Raw genomic sequence first — 18,307 nt, 5'->3', positions numbered from 1 at the left:
GTGGGAGGTTTTTTGATTTTTTCATGAAATTTTCCTTAAATATAGGAAAGAGAACTATTATAAGGTAACTGCTACTAGTGCTCAAACATTAAAAAAAAAAAAAAAAAAAAAAAAAAAAAAAAAAAAAAAAAATGTTTGAATTGAACAACTTATTATATTCGAAGGTCATTTAGTGCAACTCATTGAATATTTTCAGTTGTTGATCAATCATGAATCAAATAACTTGGACGGTCATCTCCTTGCCAGTAATTTACCCCAGGGCAATAAATTGGCATGTTTCATAATTTTCATCCACGTGGGTGCCACACGGTACTTCAAAGTTAAGCCATGATAAATAGGAATTTGGTTTAGGTGCCGTAAAAGACTACGGTATATTAATTGTCTTTATTTAATTTCAAAATTTTTATGAAAAATAGAGAAACAATAAAATAAAATTTAAATCGTTGAAAAAACTGTAAAGAAATCAAGTGATTTATTTATTTATTTTTTTTTTCAGCACATGTGATTTCTTTAATTTAGTTTGTTAACTTGGCATTTGTTCTTTAATATATATATATATATATATATATATATATATATATATATATATATATATATATATATTAAAGAATGTATGTAAGAATTACATGTTTTAAAGACATAAGTCAGTTTAATAAATTAAATCATTTAATTCAATTTAAATGAAAACTTTATCACAAAAACAAAAGTGAAAAAAAGTCATAATTAATTATATATGTCATTTTATTAGACTAGTTTATTGCAATTAGCTACAAACCAATTTTTTTTTAATAGCATCAATGAGAAGAGCGTATGGTGCACACATCATTGCCCATGCTTTTTTATTTAAATAATAATAAAAAATTATTGATGTGATATAAAAAGTAAAAAAGGTTAAGAATGTTTTGAGTTGATTTTTTTGAAAAAGGTAAAAATAAGGAGAAGGGGGAGGGGAAGGGGTTATTAAACAGGGCCTGAATCTTTATAGTTGATACCTTGTTTTTGCCTGTTGAGAACACCAAATCCTGTAGCAGTTTCTTTTGAGGTGCCCACCAAGCCTTTTTTGCAGGGTACCCCCTTCACCGGACACCAAGATGGTGCCTCCCAACAGAGGCTTCATTCCAACCACCAACAATGCCCATTTCTATGTTGTGGTTCTCATTTCAATGTGTACGTAGCTGCAGTGATGATTGTCAAGGTTGTTACTCATCTGATTTTGCCTTTCAAACCGTTTTTACTGGCGGCTAATTTTCTTAGCATTTGTGTTAAAAAATTTATAGGGCCGAATCATTCATTTGGCTCATTTTCTCTTGGTTTAAGTTTTTCAGTGTTGTTCTTGTTATATTGGAGTTTATTATTGGATTGCCCATCGCTTTTTATGTATTTTTATTTGTTTTAATTTCTCCCTTCCCATTCCCTTCCCATTCCCTTAATTGAATTGCTTAGAAAAAGATCCATTCATGTTAAATGTCTCATTTAGGTGCCTATTATGTGGGAGTATAGGTGTACATGTGGATACCCACATGGTAATTTGTGATATCTGTACTTGCATCCGTAAATAAAAAACATCTTTATGTTTTTTTATCTATGATTCAATAAGTATAAAAATCAAGCCAACAAACATAAAAAAATAAAAATAAAAATAAAAATTCATAACATAAAAAAATATAAATGGTCTAATATTACACATTCATTAGTGGAATATATATAAATATAAAAAAAAAAAAAATATATATATATATATATATATATATATATATTAAATGTAAAAGGTATGTGGATGCAATTATTATATCCATTCGTATACCATAAAACTAATATATACATCCTCACGTGTACACTCCTAAGTGAGAGAAAGTGATGGTCAGATTGAGTTAATTTGGACCGTTGATATGAGTTAAAAATCATTATAAATATAACTTTATGGCCATCTCCAAAGACACAATGCAATAGCGATCTTTTATTCCATATTTTTTGTGTAAATTATTCTCATTCTAAGGTGCTTTGAGTTGCTTTAGAATGTGCTATTTTAGTGTAACTTTTAGGCTTTATTGTATCATGAGAATAATTTTATCTAATTTTCTTTGAACTTTAGAAATAAAACAAAATACGTTATAAAATAATCGTCATATATATATATTTGTTCCATAAGTTTCCAAATCTGAATGAAAAAAAGTGTTTCTGTTTTTGATAGATTTATATATCAAATATTCAAATGCATGTGTAAAATAAATAAATATCGCAAGAGGCGCGTGGGAGAGATGGTGGGCAAGACAATTCAAGCTAAAAGAGGCAAGGGAGAGCGACCAAACCAAACATAAACATAAACATGTTTACTAATAAAGAAAAGCAACCTGTTCAAAAAAATAAAATAAAATAAATAAAGAAAAGCAACCAAGCAAAAACTATTTTATCTCGGATTCCTCGCTCCCCGCGCACACAAAAAGACACGCGCGCACGCAAATTTCTTTTTTGTAGACAGGAGAGGATTAGATAGACAGAGGGGGGGTCGTACCGTGACGTTGACGTGTCGGAAGCGGGTTGTCGTGGTGGGGATGGTGCCACGTGGGGCCCCCACCCCCCCGGGGGATGATGATGATGATTGATGATGATGATCATCTCATCTCCTACCGATTGATTTTGCTCCCCCATCCTAGTCACTAGTCAGAGAAAGACCTTCGTTCAAAAATGATGCAAAGTACAACTGGGAAGTGGGTTCCCCGCCAGTCACCACCACGATTGGGTGTTGGGTTAGAGAGAGCGGGACGCGGATAGAAGACGTTCGTTTCCTCTTTGCCGACAGCCTTCCCCTGGGACCCGCCTCTCGTGGTTGTCCCCATCCTCGCGTCAGGAGTCATCTTTTTTTTCTTCCAATAATCCCAACTGGCGGGCCCACCCTCCACTGATATTTTCGCCTCCCTCCTCATTGCTGTCATAGTGTCATTAATCTTGTGGTTCTCTCTTTTTTCGTTCTTCCTTCTTTTTTTTTTTCAGGTTACTTCAATTTAGATTTTAGATTTTTAATTTTAATAATTAAGTTCTGTAACCTCTCTCTCTTTCTTTTCTTTTTTTTTTTTTTTTTTTTTTTTTTCAGATTTTAGATACATCACTCCGTAACTAATTATTTAATTAATTAACGGTATGTTTAGATTTAAAATAAATTTGCAACGTAATATGTATAATCGACACATGATGTGTCAACTGTCAAGCTGGTCAGACATGAAACGTCATTAATTAATAGAATGATTCATTTAAAACTAGAGTTTTACCGATTAATCTCATTGTCGAAATTAAAAATTAAGAAACTAAATTGAAATCATGTGAAAATTTAATGACTATTTTTTTAAAAATAAAAAATAAAAAAAATAAATAAAGAAGAAGCTGCTGTTTTGGAAAGTATGAAAAAAGCCTCTCCGGAATTTCTACCACTTTTTATATGTAGTAAAATTGTAAAAAACTTACATAATAGATGATGTAATTTCTTAGTACCTAAACCAAATCCAGCGGTAAAAATATGCAAAATAGGCTTAAAAAAAGAAGGAATTAATAGAATGTGTTCCTACATGCAAACGTCTTTTCTTAGTGAGTTTTGAGCTACTGTTAGCCTCCCGTTAAATCACTGCCGAATATTACTTACCGTGCATGGAGTTCTGGGCCTTTTATATTTGACTTGCGAGCCACACGACAAGGCAACTCCGTGATGTGCCTACACGCCATCACTCATCACACAGCAAAGCATTGACTATTTCAAACATGCAACTTGCCTTTTGGTTCTTGGCTTTTTGCTATTATCACACTGTTGTTTTAACCTGTTGTTTCATCGGAGTCACTCATATTCGCACGATTGATTTATGATTTCCCCTATAGATTTATCACGTGAGAGATAATGGTGTGTAAAAACAAATAAAAAAGTATTGAATTATGACTATAAAGGGTAAATAATTGTATTGTTAAATATTTGTGTGTTGTGTAGTATAAGAAGTGATTGGTGTGATATAAAATCTGAGAATGTTTTATAAAAAAGTGAAGATAAAAAATTATTTTGTAGTAGGTTTTTTTATTTGAATAGTAGTAAAATATGATTGATGTGATATAAAAAGTGAAAAAATTAGAATAATTTTTATTTGATTTTTTTTTTAGATAAGTGAAAAGAAAAAGAGGGAGAGTTAATTGAAATAGTAAAATATTATTATTTTTTGCAAATTGATATTAATACTGCTATTGGTAAGAAAACTTAATTGAAATCGCAACTACAAATGGCCCTTTAACCAAATAACAAGACTAAAAGGATGGTCTAACAAATTAACAATAGATGTGAGCCCATTTTTTGTTGCTTCTTAATAATTTATATTTTTATGTAACTTTTGGATTAAAATATTGATTAGGGATTTTTTTTTTAGTGGAGTCGAACGCATCTTATAAATAGATAAATTAAGTACAACGCTCCTCAGCAAAAAATCATTACAGTCTTCAGCTGCGTTTAATCTTGACTTCAAGTTTTTGGTTTTTTTTACCAAAAAATGTTTTTCACATTTTTGGATATTTGATACAATTAGAAAATATTAATGAATAGAAAACGTTTTCCAAATCTTAGGAAAATCCCTTTGTAAGCAGAAAATAGTTTTTTGTTTTGGAAAATAAAAGCTTTTTTTTTTTTTTTCGCCCTATTCTGTAAGAAAAGGACAAAAAAACAAAAAGCAAAAGTATGGAGGAGGAAATCACATTCTTTATTCACCCCATGCATGACTCTAAAGAAGAATTGCAAGTTCCTTTATTCACCCACTTCAACCCGCAAGGGGTTGTTCTTTCCCGGTGTCCACATCTCAACCCTTGCGAAGGAATTGTTAATCTTGACAGGGTCGAAGACTCTGCAAATTGCAAAGGGTCATGCCCCTATCAACACCGATTTGGTTCTTAGTGTGCTTTGTGTATATAAATCTTTGGCTTTGTCTAAGGTAGATAGGACTGATAAATTTTTGATTCCTTATTTCCTTTAGGACTGAAAATTCTCTCATTCCCTATTACTGTTTTGGCTCAGCTTTATTAGTTTTTTAGGTTCATTGTTGGAGAGCCCACCTCATTGTATTAATCTTGTAACCCTACTCTTGTGAAATGAAGTTGTTATTACAATATATATTTATAAATTAAGCTAATAAAAATAATTAATTCAACAATTTAATTAATATTTTATCACTCCCTTTTATATATAAGCTCAAATTTTTCTTTAATAAGTAAATAAATGCTATGTACCAACTTCCTATTTTGATTTCGACCGAAAAAATTCGAATAAATAACTGATACATGACATTATTCTAATAAGGTTGAGATATTAAATTTGAATATCGACCGAGATCTATGGAGGACACTATCTAAGCATGGAATCATCACAAAAAGGATGATCCCCAAGATCTTTACAGGAAAGACATATTTAATTTCTCATACGATTTCAGGGCTTTAAATTGTTGCAGTTCTTGAGACATTTGAGTACCAATTGAGAGAGGAACCCCATTGAATCGGTGTTATAGACGAGGTTGTCCTTGGGTACTCCTTTGTCAGCTCTATAATTTCTCCCCCAAACCGAAGAGAAGCTATGGTCTTGGTGAAATTATTGCTGGCGTAGGATACCAATATTTCAAACCTTTTTTTTTTTTTTTTTTTTTAAAAAAAAAAATTTTAAAGTATGATCAGTTATTCCAGGTGTGGTGGTACCGTGGTAGGTAATGATCAGTTAATATCAACCCCATGTTCATTACTTAAAGAAAAAAAAAAAAACCTTATTCATTAGGGTTTATTTCCTCAAGTGTTGCTACTATAAAATGATTAGTCAAATTATAATTATAACTATTTAAAATTATTTTTAAAAAAAATACTACAACTCTTCATACCTATTTATAACTCTTATGTCATTATATTGACATGACGTATTTTAAGTGGCTTACAATATTAACAATAAAAAAGAAGAAAAAAATCGCGTAAACTACTTAAAACACGTAATATCAGTCGTGTGATATGAGTGTGAAGTATACGTAATATTACTCATTTATAAAACTTAATTTTACTCGGTAAGAAACCAATGTGAACTTAATACTAATGAACACTTTTATTATCGACTTATTCAATGTGGGGTAATCTATTCAAAAAAAAAAAAAAAAAAACTCAAAATTTTAACAAACAAGTTTCACGACAAAAATTCTAAAAATTACTTTCTCTAATAAAACAAATTTTTTATTTTTTAATTTAAATACAAAAAAAAAAAAAAACACCTACTCTCTAAATATCACACAATCTCTCCTGTTTTGGATTTTGAGTTTCCCCAACCTGTTTTTTGAAAAATTTTCTCTCCTCAACATTAATTTTCCCCCTACTACTCCTGCTGCTACTCTTTTCATTTTTTGTCTTTCTTTCTTTTTAATTTCTTCTTCTTCTTCTTCTTCTAATTTTCTTTTATTTTATTTTTTGTGTATATCTTCACGAATCACCTCTACGGTGAAGAGGACACTACCATTACTACTCTGTCCCCCGTCCAGAATTATAAAAATATAATAAAATTATTGATAAATGTGGGACCTTTTTTGACTGTTTGACTGACAAAGGATTAATCAACACGCCAAAAATTTTTGTTTAAAAAAAATTGTTATTTTCTCATTTATCTTATAAAAATCAAAGTCATTTATTCATATTAACAAGCAATTTTTTTCTTTTTTCTTTTTATTTTCTATTACATTAATTAATTAATTCTTTTTTCATTTTTTTCAAAATTTTTTGCCGAACACACCCATGCCTCGTATGCGGAAGAAGTTGTTTTGATATAGTTTAATTAATTAATTAATTAATTAATTTCAAAAAAGCAATATGCAGGAAAGGGAAAAGGGCTACAAATTAGAGTTCAAATTTGTTTTGATATAGGTTATATTACGTTGTTGATACCACTTAAGACGGCAAGGTTCAAAATATTTACGTGTGGTTTTTTATTCATGCGCTTAGACACGTCCATTTAGCCTTTATCCATATTTTTATAATAAATTTACCATTAAATCTGTATTATATTCAATAATGGTTGATTTAAAAAAAAAATATGAATGAGAGAGAGAAGAATAATAGGTTTTCTTCAATTAAATATTTATAAACTTCCTTCATGAGGCCCCAAAGGAATCCCCCCTCTCCCCTCCCTCGCACAATGAGGAACAAGGTTGCACTTTGAGGTTGGTTGTTAATGAGTCACATTTGGAGAGAATTTGGCTCAAGTGCGGTAAAAAGAAAATTACAACATATTTATTGTAGTTTTATTTTTATCGTATGTTGTAGTTTTTCAATAGTCTATATTTAATTTTATTATCTTTCTCATAAAAAAAAATTATAATTAAATCTATATTATTGAAAAAAAAAATACGACATTGTTGGAAGTAGCATATGCCTTTTGTTATTAGGCATACTCGTAGGGTTGCCAATCAAGCTGCCCATCGGTTAGCCAAAGTAGCATTGTCACATATGCTAGATCAGGTTTGGATAAATGGATTTCTTCCCCCGTTAAGAGCATTTGTTGAGCAAGAATTTTCTCTTTGATTAATTAAATCACCTTATTTCTAAAAATAAAAATAAAAATAATACTACAAATTAAGGAATCCACACATAAAAATAGATGTATATTAATTGAGCAAGCTTGCACTTTGATGTCGAACGTTAATGAGTCACATTTAGAGCAGGATTTGGCTTAAGTACCGTAAAAAAAATTACAACATATATGTTGTAGTCTTTTTAACTGTTCATATTTAATTTCATTATTTATCTTTCTCATAAAAAAAACTTGTAATTAAATCTACATTGTTAAAATAAATTACAACACATATACTATAAAATCTTTACAGCACTTAAGAACACTAGTAGTATCTTTTTTAAATTTCATTCCCTTCCTTAGATATAGGAAAAACTCGTAAAAACCTATCGAATCCGATTTTCTTATTGTTCTATAAATTAAGGAAACATTAAGGGAATCAAAAGTTTCTATTTTCTCTTAACATGATTTTAATGTAAATAAACTTTCTATTTTCTCTAGTATCTATTTGAAACAATATCTAAATAATTTATTTTTCCTTTATTTTTTTCTCGTAACATTTAATGTAAAGAATATTTAAATGGTATAGAAAAAAAGATAATAAAGCTAATGTGAAAGGATCATGATGATTTATAATTATTTGTCTGAATTTAAGAGAATTGAAGAGTGAATTTAAATAGAAAAATTAACAAAAAGTAATTTAATTTCTTAAATTAATGAAAATTTTTAAAAAATATGCTCTAATGCTCTAAAATCCAAATCTGACAGTCAACAGCTGCGTCAAGTCATAGCTAAGGGTCGTGCATATATATATATATATATATGAGTCACATAAATTTAGAGCAAAAACTATTGGCTGAAAAGTTATTGCTAAGATTTCATGCATGTATCTCAGTTCGTCCTTACACGTACGTAAATCTTTTAATAGATATGAGGGATCAAAGCAATGAATCATCATCAAAATTCGAGTACATTATTTATCCAAGAAAATAAAATTCGAGTACATTTACTTCTTTTAATAGATATTAAAGATCAAAGCAATTGATCATCATCAAAATTCGTGTACATTATTCATCCAAAGAAAAACAAAATTCGAGTACATTTAGCCAGCAAAAAATAAAAGGCTCAGCTGCAGCATTCATCTCTATCCGCTTGTGTAAATTCAAACATCGTAAATTGTGCAACAATTTTGATTATCATAAATGGTCTCTTCTTAAGGGAACAAATTATTTTGGAGGGAAATTTTCTTATTGTGGTACAAGTTATTAATTGTATAGGTAAGAATTGAAGCAAGTATGAGAATATTATTGTGGATATCAAGCAGTTCTTGTTGAATTTCATAGTTGGATAACTTATCATACAAAAAGAAGGGCAAATTCGACTATACATATTCTGACACTAATAAAATCTCACAATATAAATTATTGTACGTACTTGGATATATAGGTGTTATTTCCAATTGTATTCATGAGATTGTTTTATCTAAGTCTTCATCTTTGGTTTTATAGAGCTTTTTTACTTTGGTTGATTTTATGTTATCAATGAAATCAATATTTTTCTTTAAAACAAAAAAAATATAACGAATAATCATCAAAATTTATGTACAATAGCCCTATTAGCCTGCAAAAAAAATTAGTTGAGCATTTATTTTTTTGTAACATTACTCTTCACTTAAACTAACAGATTTTTCTCCTCTTCATTTGAACCAGAGATGATTCAAATGCCATCTCTAGAGAGGGGATGAAAGAAAAAGTTAAGCACACAATGCTTTATCTAAATTTTTATTTAAAATAAATAATTAACTAAACCAGCTTCGTTTTCTTTTCTTTTCTTTTCTTTTATTTTTTCTTTTTGTTTTTTTTGTTTCCTACCTTAACTATCATCTTTCCAAAACCTGCTTAATTCCTATTGTTTATTTAATGGGGCTTGTTATTTGCACTTCAAGTGCACAACATGGGCACAATACCCCCTCACATGGGGCCATGGGGGTGAGTCCCAATGTGTGAGGCCCACCCCATGTGAGGGAGCGTTGTACCCCTGTTGTGCACTTGAAGTGCAAATAGCATTTTCCTTATTTAATTTGATTGAAATAATATTTTCCTAAATTTTGTTATTTATTTTAGTTGAAAACCATTTTCACCAAAAACACCGAATAAAACATGCATCCGATCCATCTCTCAGCAGCATAACCACCACGAATTTGGTTTAGGAGCTGTAAAAAAAACTACAACACATGCATGTATTATTATTTTTACAACGGTCTAAATCTAACATTGCTTTTTCTCTTTCTCATAAGAAGTTTAAAATTAAATTTGAACTCGTGAAAAAACTAGGTAGTCAACTACAACATATGTGTTATAGTCTTTTTACAGCACCTAATTAAAATCTAAATTATTGTAATTGGGTTTGATGGAATGATTTGATTATCATACTTATATTTATCTTCGGTACCTAGCTATTTGAATTATCAATTAAATAAAAAATTTTTGTACTCAAAATATCATTAAAGAAAATAAGAGCAAAGAGTAGTTCTATTAGACGGTGGAAGTAAGTATATATCTAGCACGGAATTACGGTCCATTTTTTTTTTTTTATTTTTTTTTTTATGGCTTTTCTATTTTATTTTCCATTTAATTATAAGGTTCTTCACACACTGCATATTGCATCTATGAGAAACGCTTAGAAGTCAAAATCTAGCGGAAACTTTTTCACCAAGTTAAAAAACATTAGGGCACGTTGTAGTGGTTCAATATTCCAAGTCCAAAATCCTAAATAATCTGATCATCTAGGTCGAACAGAACCTTGAATAATCTCCTGTACGTATGAACACCATAAATCGTGGTTGAAATTCCTTTTGCTTCTCATTCTTTCAAAGTACGACAATAACGATCGAGTTAATTAAGAAGCGATTAAAATAAAGTCATGCATAGCGCCAAAACATCTCTACCCACTCACATGGGTGCACAGTGCACTAATTAAGGAACCCCCTATATTTTACTGATTAATTTTTACATTTAAACCATGAAAAAAATTAGATAATAACCGTTAATATCCGCTATCCGCATGTGCAGATAGGTTAACAAAAATCAATATCCGTATCGGATAATGGTTTTCAAATATTAATACCCGCATTCAAATACCTTTCATATATAATATATATTTTGATTAACTATACGCCGTTGTTTTGATGTACCTCATATGCATGTGGATAGCAGGTTTTTTCAATATTTTTTGTTCTTTTGTAAAATGTAGGAAGCTAAATAATGTATGAGCTGAAATTTTCACGATAAAATGATTAGCAAGTGCGATTTGAATAATAATGTTCAACCATAGATGATGTATTTTCGTATTTACTATGAGCATAAATTAAATTATAATTTCAAGGTTCAAAACACTCATTACTTCAAATACAAATAATAAATAATAACAATAATAAACACGCTAATCACATGATGATAATGTAAATATCTAAAAATAATAACTACATTATAAAAATACAAATATTACTAATCTGCAATTTCACGTTTCTTAATATATACGTGACTGTAAAAATTGATACATCAAAGAGTGAGCCATTAAGAACTTAAAACAACCGGGTGGAAAGCGAGGAATAGATTTAAAAAAAAACAAGTACTGGATTCTAGAAAGCCTAACAGAACATCATAATTAGGTAGAGAGGTGGCGAAGAATTCGTAGGTTTCCCCAGTTGAGCTCATGATGCTCACATGACCAACTTGACTTTTTCTCTGAATATCTTTTTATTCTCACGTAGTCACGTAGAGTTACATTTTTCGAATATATATCTCAGTACTCAGTACTCAGTAGGAGATGCTTTTGAAGAGATGAGCGAGCGAGAAAAGTAGAGATGAGTTGGTCAAACCATGATGGAGTTAGGAATTAGGTTTACATCTCATCCTCAGAGTTTTAAGAAGCAACCAACGTGGAGTTTCCAAGAATTAAATGGGAATACAAATTAATGCATTGGGAAGTAGGAGAAGACATCATACAATATATATATATATCTTGTTTCGGTTTTCTTAAATATGTTTGTTGGATTGTTATGGTTTGGGTCGCAGAGTAGTGGGTCACAAATGGGATTGTGCAGTAGTAGAGGGATAGGTTAATTTATTGGGTGCAACCGCAAGTCATCATTTAAAAATATCGTAAAAAGAAGAAATAATAACCTACGGGTATCGATGCATTTTCTTTAACAAGACCCGAAGAATGTGTAATCCCAAAGGCATGTCTTATCACCTTTTGTTCTCGGTGAAGATAAACAAACATATATATATATATTTTAAAATCTTCAAGGGGCGACCATGCCTGTCCTTTCCTTGTCCTCTAGTCTTTTAGGTGCATTATTTTGGGTGTCTACTCACTCCAGAAACCTACGCTCTAAGCTAAGCTACCGCGTTCGTTTCCTTCCAATGCCCTCTTTTCTGTCTTTCTTTCTTCCTTATAAAACTTCATGGCGACCTCATTCACATTTGTGCTCTCTCTCTCCCTCTCTCTCTCTCTCTCTCTCTCTCTCTGTGTATGGCAAATGCCAATAACCAAAACTTCACTTCTCACTTTCATTATTTTTGTAATGATTTAAGTGTTAATTTTTAAAATACCATTCATTTTTTTAGAAAAAAAAAATTACAAGGATTTAACAGAATTTATAAAAATATCAATAAATGAATCTTTGAATTTATTTTTTATTTTAAAAAAACAAGAGTATTTTGAATTTTTTTATAGGATTTAATGAAAAATCTTAATGGAAATGTGAGTATAATTACAAAAATAATGAAAGATCAAATGTGGTATGTAGAGTTTTTTCGACAAAATAATAATGGTTGGAAATTGTCACCACCATTAATCCGTTTTCTTTTAAGCTAAAAATATTTTACAGTTAATGTCCATAATTATTGGATAGTTACAAACAAGAATCGGTCCAGAAATAATCGAGAACTACTTAATTTAAGAGATAATTGCACTGTTGGTTATTAGGGTTGACTTAAATTACATATCACTCTTTGTAGTTCAAAAAATTTATAGATGGTTCTTATAATAAACTATAATTATAAATCAGTCCCTAAACAAATTTTTCATCCACTAAGTTAATAATTTCTTTAGTTAGCCATGACACAGTACTTAATAAGAAGCCGATACATGTTTATTACAATAAATATATATATATAAAATAAAAATATTTAAAAAAATAAAAAGAAAAAAGAAAAAGAAAAAGAAAATCCTGATCTTTCTTTAGATTCCACTGGTCCCTCATAAGATCTTTTACCAAAAAATGCAGCTTTTTTCGGGTAAGGTAAAATAAAGGTAGCTAGCTTCTTGCATTGAACAAAAAAGGTTCTTTTCCTGCTTCTTACCATTTGCAGTGTTAAGCAATAGGAAGCACGCATGTCGGCATGTGCCAAATTACTCCTCTCTTTCTGCAATAAATGTATAAAGGATATAGGTCCTTAATTTTTGACATCATTCGAATTCGTGAACTAATCATAAAATTAGTGAATTGCATTAAAGGATTTGACATTTAATTAAATAATTCGAGTATGGTTGACTAATATACTTATGCTTCTATATAATTTTATATTTATATTTTGAGGTTAAAGTGCACTTGGACATATTTCGAACCTCATTCCTTCATGGTTCATGGTTCATGGTTCATGGTTTAGTAGCAGAAATGAGGAGAAAAATTAATTACTTTTTTTTTTAAAAAAAAAATAAAAAATCCTTGTGACAAGTTACTAAACTCGGCATTAATCTAACATGGAGGGTGACGAACTTTTTCAAGACCAGAACTTGGGCTAGCTGTTACCTAGGTCAGAGGATGCAGGTAACCCTCGGATCAAACTCCAACAAACTAAAGCATACTTTATTAATCTAGGATACCTTTATTAAAGGAAGTTATAATTAATTAATTAATTAGTTGGAGTTTGGGCTCCACTCATGGCATCCATTTGCATTGCCTTCGAACCCCACAAAAAGAAATGCTTTTTGTGACGGAAGAGCTTTGAGTATTATATATATGAATGTTTTGGCAACGAGAAGATGACAAATATAAGAAATGCAAATCAGATTTGTAAACCCCGTAAAAAACCTTAAAGATGCTTCTCACATCATCACCTTGCTTTAGTTTAATCCCTATGCCTATCATCAGTTTACTTACCCTCAGCTTGAGTTATGTATTGGGTTACCTTTAGCCATTGAAGACCAAATTCATCTTTGGGGACAATGCCCCACCAAGTTTAATGGAGGGCAGCATTAGATATGATAGTTTATGTGACATTTATTGTAAATCAAGTTAGTAAAAAGTGTCTTGCCACGGTGCGATACTTATAAAAGATAGACTATTATAATAAAGATAAATGTTTTGTTTTTATTTTTTGTCTATCTCTGTACGATAAATAGATAAATTCATTATTGAATTTGTGGAACTACATTTCACAGATTCAATGATGAATTTACAAAGGAGTTGGGAAAGAGATTAATATGTAACAGAGAGCCCTTGCAAGCCGATTTTAAATGGTAAGTTGTATCATTTAGTATCAAAGCTAGATTGTCATGTCGAATATGAGATCAGACCCGGTTCGAGTATGAGATCGAATCGGTTTGAACTTTGTGGTCGAGTCATAGTTGGTGCCTTAGCCGTTACTACTTTTGAGCATCGTGTAAAGCTATTGAATACCGATAGAAAAGAAATGGTTGCCATCGGATTAGTGTCGATAAAGTCGGTCACCGTGGATATCAATTGTAGAGCGTGGTGATATGTTACGATCATGCATCGTGTTCCACATAAGTTAAGTCTAATCTCAACCAAGAGTAACCCGGTTTTCAATCTTGAGTTTTACCCAAAATTTGAAAGTGCTTAGTTGAGCTATTAAATTCCTAATAGTTAGGGTAGTAGCACGTGATTGAAAGTGAATTATTGTAGAGTGTTCAACGCATTTGTTTGAACACCACTTCTCTCATCCAACAACAAACATGGCTAGCTTATTCAAAACTCATGGTCACATGGAAGGATTTGAAAAGGGTAAAGATTGATTAGTTAAATGATTAAGGGGATTCTTATGTTCACATAATCCTTGAAATAATAATTTGTGCGCGATTATCGAATATTCGCACGCATAAGACCAGTCTTATGATTATACTAATGACTCGTTTCTTTTTTCAGCATTTCGCTGCAACCCAGCATGTGAGGAGATCTTGGGATTGAATCCAGGTATCAAGGTATTAGGTTAATTTTTTAATTAAGAAAATATACAAATGTTCATGTAAATTGTAATTGAAATTAACGTGATGTGCGTGTACACATGCACTATTTTAGCTCCTGTGATTTACCATATATATAACTTATGAAGGACAAAGTTTTTTTTTTTTTTTTTCTTCACTCAATAAATTGGAGAAAATTTATCTTGTTTAGTCTATTTTAAACTGATATTTGTTTAAAATACTTGTGATTTTCACGTACATTTCTAAAAGAGCACTTATCAATATTGCCAGAATAACTAGGCCAGTTTGAAATTTGTTATAAAGTAATACAAAAACGATTAGATCAACTACATTCGTAATTAGTGAATGGTTTCGAGGGAGGAAGAGAAAGGAAGTTAAACCAATGATAAGCTGGGTTTTAAAAATATAATCGATATATGGTTTCATTTTCTTAAAAAGAAAAAAAAATTAAAATAAATATTTCTTTTGTTAACATCAAATAAGAATAATAAACGACAAAAAGGGTTTTGTGTCATAGCATTTGCCGGCTTCTTTCGTAACGTAAACATGAGTGATGTTAGAACTATATTTTTATCTGATAATTATCTCATAATTTGATGTGATAGTGTCCACTAATTCGATCAATTATTGTTAAAATAAATAAGAAAATTAAATTAAATTAAAATTTGATTTTAACTGTCATATCAGCATGATGTGATAATTATGAGATCAAATATGGTATATATATCATTAGTCATAAACATATACCTAAGCCATATTATGATAACTTGTATACACATTTTCAAAATATTGTTGTGCCAACTTTCAAAAGCAGGCCCAATACAGTAGAATAGGCTGAGGCCCATACACAAAACACGCAATGAAAGAACTGCTACAACACAAGCTCATAACGAGCCCAGCCCAGCCCATAAATGTCGTATTGGATAGCTATTGGATCCGAATCACTGGACCTTAGGTTTCTGTAATCAACCTTGCCGTTGACTGTTGACTGTGTGCATGCGAGCGAGCGTGCATGCGAGCGAGCGTGCGTGCGAGTGTGCGAGTCTTTTCTGATAGAATCCCTAGAGAAGTAGCTCTCTTGCTAGACAAGTTCTCTAGGGTTTTAGGGTTTTGGCCTTTGGGAGCGGATCAATGGACTCTGATGAAGCCAAGCTCTTCGTCGGAGGAATCTCTCGGGTGACAAGCGACGACACTCTGAAGCGACATTTCGAAAAGTACGGCACCGTACTGGGCTCGTCGATTGCGAAGGACCGGGTCACCAAGAATTCTAGAGGGTTTGGATTCGTTTGGTTTTCTGATCCCTCTGCAGCTGATAAAGCCCTTCAAGACTCGCATGTTATACAGGGAAAAACGGTCAGTTCATGTGCTTTGTTTTTTGTTGTTTGTTTTTTTTTTTTCCTGTTCTTAAATTTGGCGGTAGAGCTGTTAGTGTCCACACTCTGTTTGGTTACTGAGAAAATAGGACAACTTTCGAAGAGATTCGGATAACTGCGTGAGTGTCTTTTGTGTGCACAGTTTCAAGGGTTTGCTCTTTATACTACAAATTGTTCTCGCTATCTTGCACAAATTTTTGAAAAAACTGTACCATTTTTTATAATTATTATTGTCGCTGATGTTTTTGTGAAAAAAAAAGGCACTTGCCTCCGACTCCAATTAGTTGGGATAGCTGAGGTCAGTTGCGTGCAAAGGAGTGGAACATCCCTTTCTTTTTCTTTTTCTTTCTTTCGTTTTTTTTATACGATTCCTCAACAAAATTACATTTTTTTTTTAAATAAAAAAATTGACAGAGCTTTAATGTATGTATCTATTTTCTGGGTTATGTAATTTACTGTTATTTCCTTGATTTTTTAGGTAGAAGTGAAAAAAGCAATACCCAGAAGTGAACAACAACAACAACAACACCAAAACCAACCACAGAATAGGGGATTGAGTAAGAGTAGTAGTACTGACAATGGCGATAATCAGTTTAGGACTAAAAAGATTTTTGTAGGGGGTTTGTCAGCTAGTCTAACTGAGGAGGAGTTTAAGAATTACTTTGAGAGGTTTGGTAGGGTAACAGATGTAGTGGTCATGCATGACAGCACAACCCATCGGCCTAGGGGCTTTGGCTTTATCACCTTTGATTCAGAGGAATCCGTGGAGAATGTTATGCAGAATAGCTTTCATGAGCTGAATGGTAGGCTTGTGGAGGTCAAGAGGGCTGTGCCAAAAGAGGCAAATAACGGTAGTGACAGTGGTTTTAACACGAGAATTGAGGGTGGAAGAGGGTCTCCTGGCAGTTACCCTCCTTATAGTCTCAGATATTGGATTCTCCCCGGTTATGCGCCATTTCCTGGGTTTAGTGGTGGTGGAGGCTCTCTTTATGGAGCAAATATTTATGGTGGTTGGTACCCTACAGGAGGATCTGGTGGTGTGGGTTCTGTGGTTGCTCCACTCGCCCCTAGAAATCCTTGGTATGGCCCCCGGGTGATTGGTGCTGGGGCTTTCCCTTTGCCTCAAGGAAGTGCTTCCATTTATCCTGCCTACTTTACTGGGGGGGTTGGGGGTGTAGGTATGGCTGCAGGTGGATATAATGGGATTGTTGGGCGTAGTGAATTGGAAAGCGAATCGGGTTCTTGGTGGCAATGAACAATTGCCAGCTGATGCAACACTTCTTCGTGTTTAAGAGTGAATGTCAGCTGCTGAATCTTCAGGTTTGAAGGGAAGCAATGGTGCCTAGTTTTAGCAAGAAAGCCAAAAGAATCTGGATGGATGATTTGAGCCTAACCCTGTAGGTAATTCTAGTTGAACTCCCTGCACGTCTTTGGTGGGTATTGAGAAGTTAGTAAATACATTACTGTTGGGGCTGGGCGATTATTTATCATTGTTTCTTATGGTAAGTAGATTAAACCATCATTGTTCAGATGTCCTTTATTGGACATGCTGCTTGCTGTGTGTCATCTCTTGCTTTAATGATTCATTGGTACAGGATTGTGTCTTCTGTAATATAATCGCATTCAAGTCCTTTGTGTTTTTCTTCTCTAACTACCTAGTACCTGCTAGAATAGTGATGCGATTGTGAACGTTGAATGTAAAGCACTTGCATGCTCATTAAAATCTTTTGTTTTTTTTGTTTTTGTTTTGTTTTTTTGTTTTTTTTTTTGTCATGTTCTGCATTGAGTCCCTTATAAAAGAAAAGGGGAAAAAAAGGAATATGATAGAGAGCATTGATTTGCTTTTCAAAATGCATATTCTATTCTTGTGCGCGAGGATTATCGAGTTTGAATGTTTCGAGTACGTTTTAAAGATTGTGTATGAAAAACTGCATGCTTTATGCATATGCAAGGCGTTGTTAAAATTAAAAGGGACTTTTCTAAAGGATTTCCTGTGTTATTGATCAGGGACGAAGCTAGGAAGGGATTTTTGAGGGTGGCAGCTTTAGGAAACGACCAAAAAACCCATAGATTTTTAGAAGTATCTAGTGTCTTAATTTAAGGTTGCATTTGGATGTGAGCATTTAAAATCAAGGGATTTGAGTAGCAAATT

The 18,307-nt window shown here is 32.0% G+C and overlaps 1 protein-coding gene across 1 annotated transcript; it reads left to right on the top strand.

Moving 5' to 3' along the window:
- The first annotated feature begins 15,796 nt into the window (after nucleotides 1-15,796).
- On the top strand, nucleotides 15,797-17,898 carry LOC133872002 (heterogeneous nuclear ribonucleoprotein 1-like). The gene is made up of 2 exons (XM_062309505.1): nucleotides 15,797-16,135; nucleotides 16,634-17,898. Exons 1-2 carry the CDS (start codon nucleotides 15,914-15,916, stop codon nucleotides 17,408-17,410), a joined length of 999 nt encoding a protein of 332 aa, XP_062165489.1. The 5' UTR covers nucleotides 15,797-15,913; the 3' UTR covers nucleotides 17,411-17,898.
- Nucleotides 17,899-18,307: the final 409 nt, after the last annotated feature.

The sequence above is a fragment of the Alnus glutinosa genome, chromosome 6, assembly GCF_958979055.1.
Source record: "Alnus glutinosa chromosome 6, dhAlnGlut1.1, whole genome shotgun sequence".
In the NCBI taxonomy this organism is placed as follows: Eukaryota; Viridiplantae; Streptophyta; class Magnoliopsida; order Fagales; family Betulaceae; genus Alnus; species Alnus glutinosa.
Note: the sequence above shows the minus strand (reverse complement) of the source record. Positions and strands in the feature narration are given on the sequence as shown.

What these genes read in the sequence shown, in the direction of transcription:
- LOC133872002 (XM_062309505.1), top strand. Translation starts at nt 15,914, where the DNA reads ATGGACTCTGATGAAGCCAAGCTCTTCGTCGGAGGAATCTCTCGGGTG. An exon ending in ATGTTATACAGGGAAAAACG is followed by an intron (nt 16,136 to 16,633) that starts GTCAGTTCATGT and finishes TTGATTTTTTAG; the next exon opens with GTAGAAGTGAAAAAAGCAAT.